This window comes from Heterodontus francisci, chromosome 5 (assembly GCF_036365525.1).
Source record: "Heterodontus francisci isolate sHetFra1 chromosome 5, sHetFra1.hap1, whole genome shotgun sequence".
NCBI classification, from domain to species: domain Eukaryota; kingdom Metazoa; phylum Chordata; class Chondrichthyes; order Heterodontiformes; family Heterodontidae; genus Heterodontus; species Heterodontus francisci.
Window position 1 is genome coordinate 135,158,864 of NC_090375.1, and position 13,076 is coordinate 135,171,939.

Consider the following 13,076-nt stretch of genomic DNA (forward strand, 5'->3'; position numbering starts at 1 on the left):
CTTGGCAGGTGGAGTGTTTGCCTGACGTTGTTCTTCATCAGCCCTTCGTGTATATAATATATATTATATACACATGTCACAGACTGGTTGGGTCATGTCAGTAGATTGGGTTTTCAACCAATGAATACCCAACTTTCTAGAAGTTGCTCCTACCATCAAATGGGAAATGAGATCCAGGGGAAAGTAGTATTTTTAGGAAAAAGGCACAGAAAATTAGGGTAGTTAGATTAGACTAAAAAAAAGAACATTAAAGTTTAAAACAAGTGAGCATTTGAATTAGAGGTAAATAGGAATGATGAGAAAAATGGTTTTTCATCATGTTTTAATGTTTAGCTTAGATTTTTTTTTAAGGTTATTGACAGATTAATGAAGCTACTTGTGGTATTTGGGCAGCTTTATTGATATAAAATTAGTATTAGCTTCAGCTTCACATTGTCTAAACTGCAAACTTACAAAACTGGCCAACCTGAAGAGGCATGTATTCTCTGTACCTGCTGAGTAGTTAATTACAAGCTAATGGTCTACACTCTTTTTATAATTAATATACTAATGGATTAGTTCAGAATAGGAGCTATGAAATAGATGACATTTTAATAAAAGACCTAAATAAAATTAACTGCTGATTCCAAGGCTATGAGTCGCAAAATGATGTGTTTTATAAGGTAGCACATCCAAACATAATAATTAATTTTAATCTATTTCCTATTGCTTTTTGGCCTCTGATGTCATACAAATGACAGATGGTACTAAAATGCAATTGCTTCAGATGTTGAGCCAATCGCATTCTGGAATTGTACATTATCCATCTAAGTCTCACAGAAGGTCCTGCTACCTAACATTTATCAGCTGACAGTCATGGCATCAAAAGAAGGCTATTCTCACATTCCTTAATATTTTACATTTAAATTCTATTGATACATTTTTAAGACACTGCACTATTAAACTGTCCCAATTCTAATGTCTACAGCTATTACTCATTACTTGTTTAACATTACACAATGCATGGCATGCAGTTGTGGCAACACCATCTTAATTAATTGCTCTATATAGCTGTGAACAGATAAATGTTACCTAGCTATCTAGTTCTGGAGTTATGTCCTTGATAGAACTGAATCTGTTCATAAAATCCAGTTCAGAAATGCAGTTAGATATAATGCATATTGTCCCTAGTTGAAAAACGATTAGCTGCATTTAAAATTTTAGCACAGTACAAAGATTTCAATTTTTGATACTGTGAGAATAACTTCCCCAACCTGATTTTAATATGCATTTATTTTCTTATGATCCTGAATGACATCACTTCAACCATATGATGGCAAATTTATGTTTAGAGACAATTGGTGCAATGATGTTTCTATTATTTCATCAGAACACACAAAGAACATAGGGCTGCATTTTTATTTACCTGAACCACCAACAGCAGTTGGGTCAGAAAGTCTTGGGGAGCCCAGAAATCGGGAAGCCCGCACCCACTGTGGAGTTTTAATTCCACAGCATCTGCATGACATCACTGATCATTACCCTACTTGTCAAACAGGCTGGCTTCTGGTAGGGCAGGGATGCAGGCCATAGGACCAGGTAAGTCTGTCCAGGGTTCAATGTTGGGAAGTAGTCAGAGGCTTCGGGGAAGGGGGGAGGGGAGGGAAGGTCAAAAACCTGGGTGGGGATATTATAAGCCTGGAGGTTTCAGGAAGGTTCAGAGGCCTGAGGTGGGGTGAGGTGGGGTGGGGGTGGGGGTGGGGTGGGAGGGTTGGGATCTGAAGTCTGGGGGCCTGGTGGTGCAATCGGTGGCTTGGTGGTTGGAGGGGCGGGGCGGGGGACCATCGGTGCCTAGTGCTGAATCCGAGGTGGGGGGGAAATTGGAAGACCTGGTGCAGTGGGTGCTTCGAAGGCCTTGTGAAAGAGCAGGGGATGGGAGGTTTGGGACCTGATGGTTATGGAGAAGTCAGAAGCCTTTGGGGGCGGTGCGGGTGGCGGGGTGGTGGAAAATCAGGTGTTTGATGGTGCTAGGGCATTGGGGCCTGGTGATGGTTGTGGGGAATCTGAGGCCTAGTGGTGGGGTGGGAGGGGAGAAATCGAAGGCCTGTTGGTGATAGTGGGGTTATCAGGGGCCTGGTGGTGTGGGAAGAGGACATGGGGGCGCCATGATGGAATCAGAGGTCTCAGGGGGGAATGTCATGGAGTACCCGATCTCAGAGGCTCCTCAGGCAGGCACCTGAATCTAGGAGGTAAGCGTAAAGATATTCACCTCCCGAATCCACCAAGTTTTTGCCTCGATGAAGCTGCCGGGCTTCCTGAGTAGAGTTGACCAGAGTTAAAGTTGAAAAATAGAATGACAATGGGACTTGCAGCCTCATTATCATATTTAAAGTTTCCACCTGCCTCTTTTGAACAGGTTGTTTGACTGCTCACCTTCTGGCCTCAGTTAAAGCCGGAAATGGGCGGATTTGGGTTGGGAAACAGATTTTTCAGACTCTATTCCCTGCCCCAGCCAGCTTAAACTCACCCTTAATGTGGGTTAAAATTCCCCCATGATGGTTGTAGCATTTGACTGAGATAATTGATTTAACAGTCAGTCTTCACATCTGAAAATAAGTGAAAATTTGAAGCCGAGAAAAATGGTGTCCAGAATCTATCCTCACGCATAGTAGATAAACCCATCTCGCCAACAGCATACATTATTTGTACTTTATAATAAAGGTGCTTGCTTTTATATTGGAAGAGTGGGTTTGCCTTTTTTCACTCAGAAAACCAGATCAGCTGGAATGACTGTGTGAAGAAGCAAACAAAAAAAGTTTGCCAAATCATTTCTTAAGACAGTGGCCATTTAAATGGATTACGGATACCAGTTAAATGACACTATACGGTTAGGGGAGAAAACACTCCGTTGTCTCAAGCTGTTAAAACTGGAATCGTAATCAATAGCGTTTGGAATCTGTATTCCTCCCTCTTTCGGAGCCGTTCTAACGTTTTATCTGATATCACTTTATTCTGACCTTGGCACCTATGGATTGCAGAGGCCGCAATACAGTCACAAAATAATAACTGGGAAAACCTCTCACCAAAATATCAACAAATAATAGGTTAAAATAGGTCCGACACAAACAAATGACTGATTTTGGTAATGAGCTCGAGTGGAACAGCACGTACATTGGGAATATAAGCCTTACATAGAAAATTTATAATCAATCCTTCATGATCAGAGGTACCTGAACAGAAACTACTGCTGCTGACGGTGGTGGTGGATCTCCGGGACTGACCAGAGCTCAGGTCGTAATCGCGACTCTCTTCCTCGGATAAGGGGGATTCAGAAGGCGGCGAACCTTTCTGGACGTGTGGATAAGGGCGGAGAACCAGTCTCGGGATGCGACTGCGTGGATTTCGCTTCTCTTGCACCTTCTGATCCTACCCAACAGAAAGCGTGTCGGTTATTGATTTGGACCCAGTGTGTAAGCAATTCACCCCCACCCCCGGAACAAGAACAGTCTTTAAAAGAAAAACATACCTGTTCCATTCCGGCGGCGCTTGCATCTAAACGCCAGCTAGGTATGTTTGCAGTCATGTCTGCAGCTGCAAGTTTCACTGTCAGGCATTGCGATAATAGAAAGGTTCAATTCTGCGCATAGCCCGAAGAGCGACACCACTAGTTTCGCTCATTGCCGTCCTGAATACAAATGTTTCTCGCCCCGAACGATTGTATCGCAAACCATGAAGAGAAGCCACTGTTTCATGACCTCACCCGTTGCGCAACCCAATACGCAACACCATTGCTGCCAAAACAGATCATCTGTTCCACAAAACAACATTTAAAGTAACGTTCTTACCAACGCGTTGATACCAGTATCACGAGTTAGCCAAAAAAAATGCGATAATCGCCTGGCGCTATAGGATATCAAGTGATCAGCATTGCCCAACCGCCCTTTTCGCATAGACTTTAATTACAGGTTTCATTTAATCAACTTAGACATCATCACTCCCCTCACCCCTCCTAAAATTAGGGGAATGATAAAGCGACATTACCTTATGATATTCATTAAACGGTCCCATCCCGCCTCTTCCTCCTGGAACCTGTCATTTGGGATGAAAAGAGATACATTAGGCGCATGCGTGTTGCTGCAGCGGTGACAGCACACGTGGCACCGCGGCTGCAGTGGGCAGTGAGTGTGGGCTAGGCTGGACTAACTGAAATCAGGCAAAACTCACTGACCTTCAGAACAAATTTGCCAACCTTCTTGTTAAAATTACCCACATTCGGGTCAAAGTAACGCTCCTTAGTCACTCATATTCATATCAAACTTGGCCACATCTCGGTCTAACTAATTCCGTCAGAATCAGCCACTTTCCCATTTAACACAAGTAGATAGCTCTTTGTTTTTAGCTTCACCTAAAAAAACTAAAATGGTTTTGTTTTTGAAAACATAAATGTTTTCAGTTTCTCACAGCAATAAAATATAACTGGAAGGAAGACACAGAATTAAGCAATACCTATTAATCTTGATACTTATTTTATCCATTTTGTACTGCATATCATGCAAATAATTTGAGCATCAACATTGTTAGCATTTGAATATTCCACTGTCTGGAATGACCTTTGAAAAACAGACTCCAAGGTAGCACTCAAATCTATCAAATAATTAGCCTCAAAGGGAAATCTTACTGCTGCCACCTACCCCTCCGCCATACTATGTCAGCCTTAGAATCATGGGTTCAAACTGCACTCCAGGATTTGTGCACGTCATCCAGGCAGACACTTCCGCACTACACTGAGACAGGACTCCACCGTTAAAGGTGCTGTCTTTCTAATGAAATGCTGATCTGAGACCCCACCTGCCCTCTTATATGGATGTAAAGATCCCATGTCACAATTTTAAGAACATCAGTGTTCGTGTGGTCTCCCGGTCAATATTTATTTTTCAAACCATAAAGTAAAAATTGATCATCTGGTCATTTAGCTTATTGCTGTATGTGGGATCTTGTGTGCAAATTGGCTGCCACACTTACCTACATTATGTCAAACAAGGCCCCAACCTGCCAAGAATGAGGCAAGCTGTGGCTTTAACAGCAGTAAGAGTGGAACCCAGGAAGCTTACTATGGCCAGTGCAGAAAAAGCTAATAAGATTCCTGAAGGCTATCAGGGTTTTGTTTTTGAAGGGAAAGTAACCCCATACTCCTCGAGTGGGGCCAGCAAGCCCATAGTAATTCTCAGGGACACAGGGGCCACTAGATCCCTTTTACTGGGAAAAGGCTTGACCTTTCCCCCAGACAGTGCAGTGAACACCAACATGGTGGTGGATGGTATTGGAGGGTAGTGCATGCCTATACCTGTACATTGGGTGCACCTGGAGTGTGATCTAGTTTCGGGACCAGTGGCCGTAGGGATTGTCCCTAGTTTGCATGTGGACGGGGTTGACCTGCTCCTGGGTAATGATCTGGTGGTGGTAAAGGTGGTAGCCCGCCAGTAGTGAAAGACCACAGGAGGTCAGAAAGACAGGGCCATGGCACGAGATGGTTCTCTGCAGTTTCCCTGAATGTGTAGTGGATCAGGCCATGATCAAACCAGCTCCCCCAGAGGAGACTGCATTGACACTGCAGGTAGATGACCATGAGGTCTGCCTGTCCAAGACTTTCTTTGGAAGGTTAGGAGACCCAGGGAATGAATTAAATGTATTTTCCCTAGCTGAGGCTCAGTGAGCCGACCAAGGACCCATGAGACTACAATGGCTGTACATGCCGTGATACGAAAGATCAAAGCCTGCATAAGACAGCAGTTTGACTGGCCAAAACTCCACAAAGATGTTGTGGTGTACTGCAGGAGTTGCCACATGTGCCAGGTTGGGGGGAAACCCCAACCTACAGTGAAATCTGCACTCATAAGTCCTGTACTAGTGTTAGGAGGACCCTCCAGCAGAGGGCTGGTGAATTGTAAGGGATTCCTGCTGAGAACAAAAGGGGGCAGGCAGGCACATGGCTGGCAAAAGCTTAGGCAGGGAAGGGGAAAAAAATGACCAAGAGGGCAGGTTAAAGGAAGTCTGGGAAGAATCCCAGATGAAAACCCCTAATGTCCAGTCAGCCAGCCCCGAAAAACCGGAAAAGCTAGACCCCACATCCTCCTACCTAAATGCAGACACTAGAAGCATCCCACCAGAGTTGCTAAAAGCATTTACAGGAACCTGCAGAGACAAAGAAAGACCTCTAGGGGGCAGAGAGACTGTGAGGGTGATGCCTCACCTAGTCAAAGTACCACAGGGAAGTGCAGTAGCAACTGCACACATACCTGCAGGCAGGAATGTCGCAGAGAATGAATGGGAGGTTAACAAAGACTCCTCCTCCACAGTCAGGGGAAAAGAGAACCACCTGAAGTCAAAAGCCTTTGCATGACTCAGCAAAGCACTGAAAGTGAGTTCAGGATAGACCCGCCCACTACTGACTCTCCTGAAAAAAATGACCTCAACAGGAACAATGACTTGAGGCAGTCATGACAATGGGCAAACTGAAGAAAAGCTTCCCCAAAGACCCACATGGTTACTGGGATGTCCAAAAAGGGGAAATTAAAGCAGCTCTGGCACCCAGAAAAGACAATTTTAATAAGCTTTAAAATTTATGAATGAATGAGAGAAATGCATGGTTTTTCTATCTGTATCTTACATTTCTCTCAAACCTTTTAATGAAATGTGCCTTTTTTCAAATTGCATTTCATTCCCCTGGGTGTGGAGGTGTCATGCAGGGCCCCATCTGCCAAGAATGAGGCATATTAATTTCTATGATGACTCTCCACATTGCACAAGGGTGAGTAGTTGACCTTTGTATGGAATATTGGAAGGTTTGATTTGTAAAGTTAATTTGGAATGTTTATTTTGTGTTGGCATTTATTTTATAATTGTGGCCAAGAGGACAGTGATAATAGTAACAGAGGGAAGGTAGAGTGTGAGACTGCTGTTGAATGGGGAAATAGAGTAGTGTTCATTAGTTCTGCAATTGGATGAGCCAATCACAGATAGTCCAGCCAGAAATGGGATATGTTGGTTGCCACCTCCCTTCCTCCTCCTCTTCTTCCTCCACCTCCTTCTCAGCTGCTCACTGTGCATGTGGTGGCAAGGGCTGTGCCCTCATGATGACGAGGGTGTGCAGGATGCAGCAGACCATGATGAATTGAGACATGCACTCTGGCGAGCACTGTAGGTCACACCCAGAGGGGTCCAGGTAGCGGAAACATTGCTTAAACACCCCACTGGTCTGCTTGGTCATATTTAATGTTACAGAGTGGCTTTTGTTATATGCATGCTGCACACATGTGCATGGGTTGCGCATAGGAGTCATGGATAGCCCTTGTCACCCAGTAATCACCTTCTGATGGGCTGGATTTTAAGATCCCGCTGTTGCTCCCGACAGCGAGCTCAAAAAACAGGCACCTGCCTGCGCAGGCTGCACTCTGGAGAGCCGCTGCGATCTCCCACGATCTCATTTAAATAGTCGGGCTGGCCCCTCCCCAATCATGTGGAGGGGTGCGAGCTGTCCGTCCCCGGCAATGGCATCAGCTATTGTGCGCAGGTTCTGGCGCTCTTTTTAAACGGCAGGCAGCCCTGCTGGCAAATTTAAATTTTTAAAGTGAAACCCCCCAAAATTTACACAGTTAAATTGTAGCGCGTCTTTCTAACCCCCCTCAATAAAAATTACAGTAAGTTTTTGCCCTTCCCCCCCACAAAACACTTACCTTTGAATTCTGAACCCCCCCCAGACTTCGCAAAGTTGAAAGTGCACCCCATCCCACTATCCCCTACACTGATGATGCTTATTTGATCCCTCCCCCCGCCTCAGTAAAAATCTTTATCTCCTCCCCACCTCCCCACCAGTGTCACACCTGCTTTCCCCAGACGGGGAATTGAAGGCGTGGGAGTGACAGCCGCCGTGCCAAAGATCGCAGCGGCCCAGAAGATTCAAGATAAGTTAATTCAAATTTATTCATCTTATTAATTTAAATATTTAAATTCAGGTCCTGTCACCCAGCGGCAGGGGTGCCGCTACGGAGCCTCACCGCTACCAGGAGGATCGGGCCAGGTGCTCCTGACGACGGTCTCTGTGGCGGGCCTCTGCTGCAACCATCTTCCGGCCCCACCCCGCCACGGAGCCCGACGTCGTGGGCTTGGTAAAATCCAGCCCAATTTCTCATGGTGGCTCAAACACAGATGATACAGTGGACTACTGCAGAATAAAGGCTGCTGTCGGGATATCGGGCATGATGCACTGAGAATGATTGCACACCAGCTGGAAATTGACAGAGTGGAATCCCTTCTGGTTATGGTACGTCTCAGAATTTAAGTGCAGCACCTGCAAAGCAAACGTGTGCAGTCAATGGCACCCTGCACTATAGGAAAACCTGCTATCCTGGAGAAGCTGTGTACTTGCTCTGCCTGCTTCCCTCTGAAAGGAGAGATGAAATATATTCCCTTTCTTTGCCTCAGTGACCTCACTTACACAACAGTGGATAGCAAACTGGGAGATGTTTCAGTGTCACCTGCTCCAGTCTGGAAGGAGCCTGACATAAAAGTTCATTGCCATGGTCACCTGCACAGCAACTTCAGTGCCATCCTTGCCGTGCTCTGAGGCTGCAGATCAGGCTGCAATAGGTGGCAGAGTTCAGTGAGCACCTCCTTGGTGAAGCAGAGGCATCTAACATGCTGAGTTTGATGGAGGAGAATTGCTCCCTGAAGACCCTGGGTGGATATGGTCTTCTCCTGAGAGCTCTTGTCACCTTCTTCCCTACTCCCTCTTCAAACAACTTGTCCTCCTCTGTGTTGCCTCTGCTCATTCTCCCTGTCATGTTGCAGGCCAAGGGGTCAAAAACTACTGCATGCAGGTCTGAGAGGAAATGGTCTGAGCAGAACCCTTGAAGTCAGAACCAAGGCCGTCACCATATGCCTCACCACTCCCTGTAGATATTCCCTTTGAAAAGCAGTACAAACCAACAAACACTTCTACTAACTTAGTAGTGACCAGTAGAAATCAATCAACAACTAACCAGAAAAGAGTTGAAGATTCCTTTAAATAGCGCTGGTAAGGGGGATCTTCCTGCTGCTTAATGCAAGTTCAGCTATGCAAGGTTAAAAGAGAGCATTAGCTGGAGTGTTCAGGTCAAAAATGGCACCACTAGAATCAAATCAACGTTACACACTGACTGACATCCCAATCTGCCTCCTCTGCACACTTCAGGCACATGCTCCCTGCAGCTGTGCTAACACTCTTAACAAAATACCATCCAGCATAGCCAACATCAGAAGTATGCATGCACTACGGACACCATTTTGGACCCAAAACAGAGCTCATGGCATTGAAAATAAAGGCACTACTCAACTGAATTTTGCAGCCCAAGTGTTATCTTCATATCAAGTGGGGTTAGTAACTAGGAACATCTGGACCAGCTTGCACAAACTTAATTTCCATCCCTGTATTTTTAAGTCATGCATTCTATCCTTATTTTTATATTTACATTATAAATTCATCTGTCTACATTGATGCTGAAAGCTACTTGTGTGAACTTATCATCCTGTAATTACACCCTCTTGGCAGTGGTGACTCTGTAACTGCTCCATGGTGAGAGGGTGTAATTATAACACAAGTTTTCATGGGAAGTTTCCATTATAAATGTGGATAAAAGAATTTATCATGGTAAAAGTTGACGGGAGGTACACAGAAATGAATAGCAGAGTTGTAATTACATAAGAAAGAAACTGAAAGTGGGAGTTAAAAATAAACAGCAGCTCTACTTAAAAAAACATAAACACTGGGAGAAAGACTTAATAGAAAACACACAACTAAGGGGAGCAGTTAAGAAAGCACAAACACCAAGAGAAAGACAACAAAAAGCCCAAAGAGCAGGACCAGAACTTAGAAAAAAAATACGAAACCGAGGCACACGAGTCAATAGGTTATTGTAGCATCATTGTTTAGAGTCATACTTCCATTAATCCAGTAGTGTGGAGGCCCTAGCTGAAATACATAAACCATAAATTAAAATCAAGTTCAAGAACTTAGCTATTTTTGGCATGAAAAATGTATTTATCCTTTAGTTTCTACCTACACGCAGCTGAATGTTGTCCCAGCATCACATAATGCTACATATTGTTTGAGAAGCTTAACAACATGAGTTTCTCTGAGCAATACATATGTCATTAAAAAACAGTATTTTGCAACCCATGAAAATAAATAAAAGGGAAAGACTGTTGTTGTCTGTTAATACAACTAGATAATGGAGCAATAATATAGAAGCAAAATACCGCAGATGCTGGAAATCTGAAATAAAAACAGAAAGTGCAGGAAATTCTCAGCAGGTCAGGCAGCATCTGTGGAGAGAGAAGCAGAGTAAACGCTTCAGGTCTGTGACCTTTCATCTGAACTCCAGTTCTGATGAAAGGTCACAGACCGGAAACGTTAGCTCTGCTTCTTTCCCTACAGATGCTGCCTGACCCGCCGAATATTTCCAGCACTTTCTGTAGATAATGGAGCAAATTGAATTAAGAATTCCTGGAGAAAAACCGATAGAAAAACTTTAATGGATCACTTAAAATGTAAAAATTGACATTTTGAATAAAATAGTGTTTTGTTTATGGTCCTGAAATAGTGTCCTAATTTTGGTAAGAATCAAAAAGGTGGATTACTTAAGAGGCACTATGGCCTCACTCTGTTTCGAAGCTTATATCTTTCCTATGGTTTGGTAAAATCTCTGCTCCTGGAGGACCAACAGATTCACAATGTTCTTGGGTTGCTAAACATAACACCGCTTCAAAGGCAGCAACCCAACTGGAGATTACTAATAAAGTAAACACACGGTGTACCTAACATGCAGCATAGCTTCCAACAACTTCGGACACTTTCCACAACCAAAAACCAAACATTGGCTGACCTATGTATTATTTCAGAAGATGCTTGTATTTTATTTGCAAGAGTACTGGGCCCACCTGTATTCAGAAGCTGATCATTATATTGTTCCAGAGATGTGGTCCATTTATTCATTCCTCCATTAGTACAAATAGATAGTTGACTACATTGCAAAACATTTATACCATTGCTGACATTCCCAGAACATTGAATATAACAGATTTTACTTACCCAAGGATATGAATGACATCTGTATTATTACGACCAGGCGGGGAAGGGGTCTCAGGCTCTCCTCTGGTCCCTTTCCTGGTTTGGCCGTAACAGGGTTTAACTTTTATAACACGGTGTTTTTAGCTTACCCCCTCAGTGAGTCCTTACTCACTGCTCTCTAATTGTAATTGTAATTGAACCAGACAGGCTTTCTTAGGTTTAAACGAGAAAAGTGTAAGTTTATTAGTCTTAACACTCTAACTCAGTTAAAATTACTAAAATTGCGCGACGCAACCACGCTAGCATGCATACGAGATAAACACACACACAAATAGATACAGAAGAGGAGAAAGAATTAAAGGTGGAGGGTTTGGAGTAGTCGTTGGAATTCAGTTACTGTCTTTAGTTTTGCTGTAAAGTCTTTGGTTGGAATTGTGGTCTTGTAGTTCTCGCTGGGGCCCAATGCACACTTTCAAACTTGCTTCTCTGGTACCAGAAGGCTGAAGAGGTCCTCTGTCTTGAGGCTTAAGCTGCTTCCGTGGGTCCCTAAGACTTTGTTTGAGAGAGAGACAGAGAGGGAGATAGCTTCCTTCTCTTTTGTCTTCAAATTGCAGTCTTCCTTTTCTGCGTGGCACAATTCAAAAAGTCCCCAGGTTGGCCAGCAGGTTAGTCATATGACCAGCTCTTTGTTTGAGACAGCATCGTCTGCGAGGATTGTTGATTTCAAAAGTTCTCCAGTCGCACTCAGTAGGTGGGGGGGGGGGGGGGGGGGTGAAGGTTTGTCTCTTACAAAGTCAGTGGCTCTCAATGTCTTTTGATCACCACGATTGACAAAATCCATCTCGCTAATTAAATCAGTGAGTACTCACATTGTCTCTCTATACAACCGTCTCAGAATGCAAATGTGCAGCCGTGTTTTAGCTGTTCAGTTTTGTGGTCCTTTCCTTTTAGGAAAGCGAATAGAATGTTATTGTTTATCACGAGGGGAATTGAATTCAAAAGTAGGGAGGTTATGCTTCAGCTGTACAGGGCATTGGTGAGACCACATCTGGAGTACTGTGTACAGTACTGGTCTCCTTACTTAAGGAAGGATGTAAATGTGTTGGAGGCAGTACAGAGAAGATTTACTGGACTAATACCTGGAATGGGCGGGCTGTCTTACGAGGAAAGATTGGACAGGCTAGACTTGTATCGCTGGAATTCAGAAGAGTAAGAGGTGACTTGATTGAAACATATAAGATCCTGAGGGGTCTTAACAGAATGGATGTGGAAAGGATGCATCCCCTTGTGGGAGAATCTAGAACTAGCAGTCACTATTTAAAAATAAGGGGTCACCCATTTAAGACAGAGATGAGAAGAAATTTTTACTCTGAGGGTCGGGAGTCTGTGGAATTCTCTTCCTCAAAAGGCAGTGGAAGCAGAGACTTTGAATATTTTTAAGGGAGAGGTAGATAGATTCTTGATAAGCAAGGGGGTGGAAGGTTATCGGGGGTAGGTGGAAATGTGGAGTAATTAGTTCAGCCATGAACTTATTGAATGGCGGAGCAGGCTCCGAGGGCCGAGTGGCCTACTCCTACTCCTAATTCATATGTTCGTATGTTTTAAACAAGTTATGTTCATTGTCCAGTAAAAAGTTCAAGTGGTGTTCCATATGACAAAATTAATATGTTTCCATTTCACAGGTGTGGTTTCCGTCACAGTATATTACCGAAAATGATTAGCACTCCTTCAAAAAATAGTGGGTTTGCAATGCCCAGACAATTAATCTACCAACTTTCTAGGGTCACCACATAACTTATCTATCCCAAGCTAGTTGTGTTTTACCTGGTTATTTGTGTAGAACAATGAACTGCAAAGTTAACTTTTTCCAATTGAAACTGAGGCTGATAATGGTTCTAATCTACCTCAAATGTCAAGTAAATGTTAATGTAACCAAGTACATAAATCTACAAAATCTGTAGCAGCCAACCTTTGGTCTTCAGCATCCAAAGAT

The 13,076-nt window shown here is 43.7% G+C and overlaps 1 protein-coding gene across 1 annotated transcript in view; it reads right to left on the minus strand.

Moving 5' to 3' along the window:
* Positions 1 to 4,090, minus strand: part of sybu (syntabulin (syntaxin-interacting)) — a 105,556-nt gene extending 101,466 nt beyond the window's left edge. Inside the window, exons 1-2 of the mRNA XM_068030957.1 lie at positions 4,021 to 4,090; positions 3,210 to 3,405 (exon numbers count right to left, since the gene is read on the minus strand). Of these exons, the coding sequence (XP_067887058.1) occupies positions 3,210 to 3,405; positions 4,021 to 4,047 (223 nt within the window). The 5' untranslated portion in view covers positions 4,048 to 4,090. The remainder of the gene's footprint in view (positions 1 to 3,209; positions 3,406 to 4,020) is intronic.
* Between the last annotated feature and the right edge of the window lie 8,986 nt (positions 4,091 to 13,076).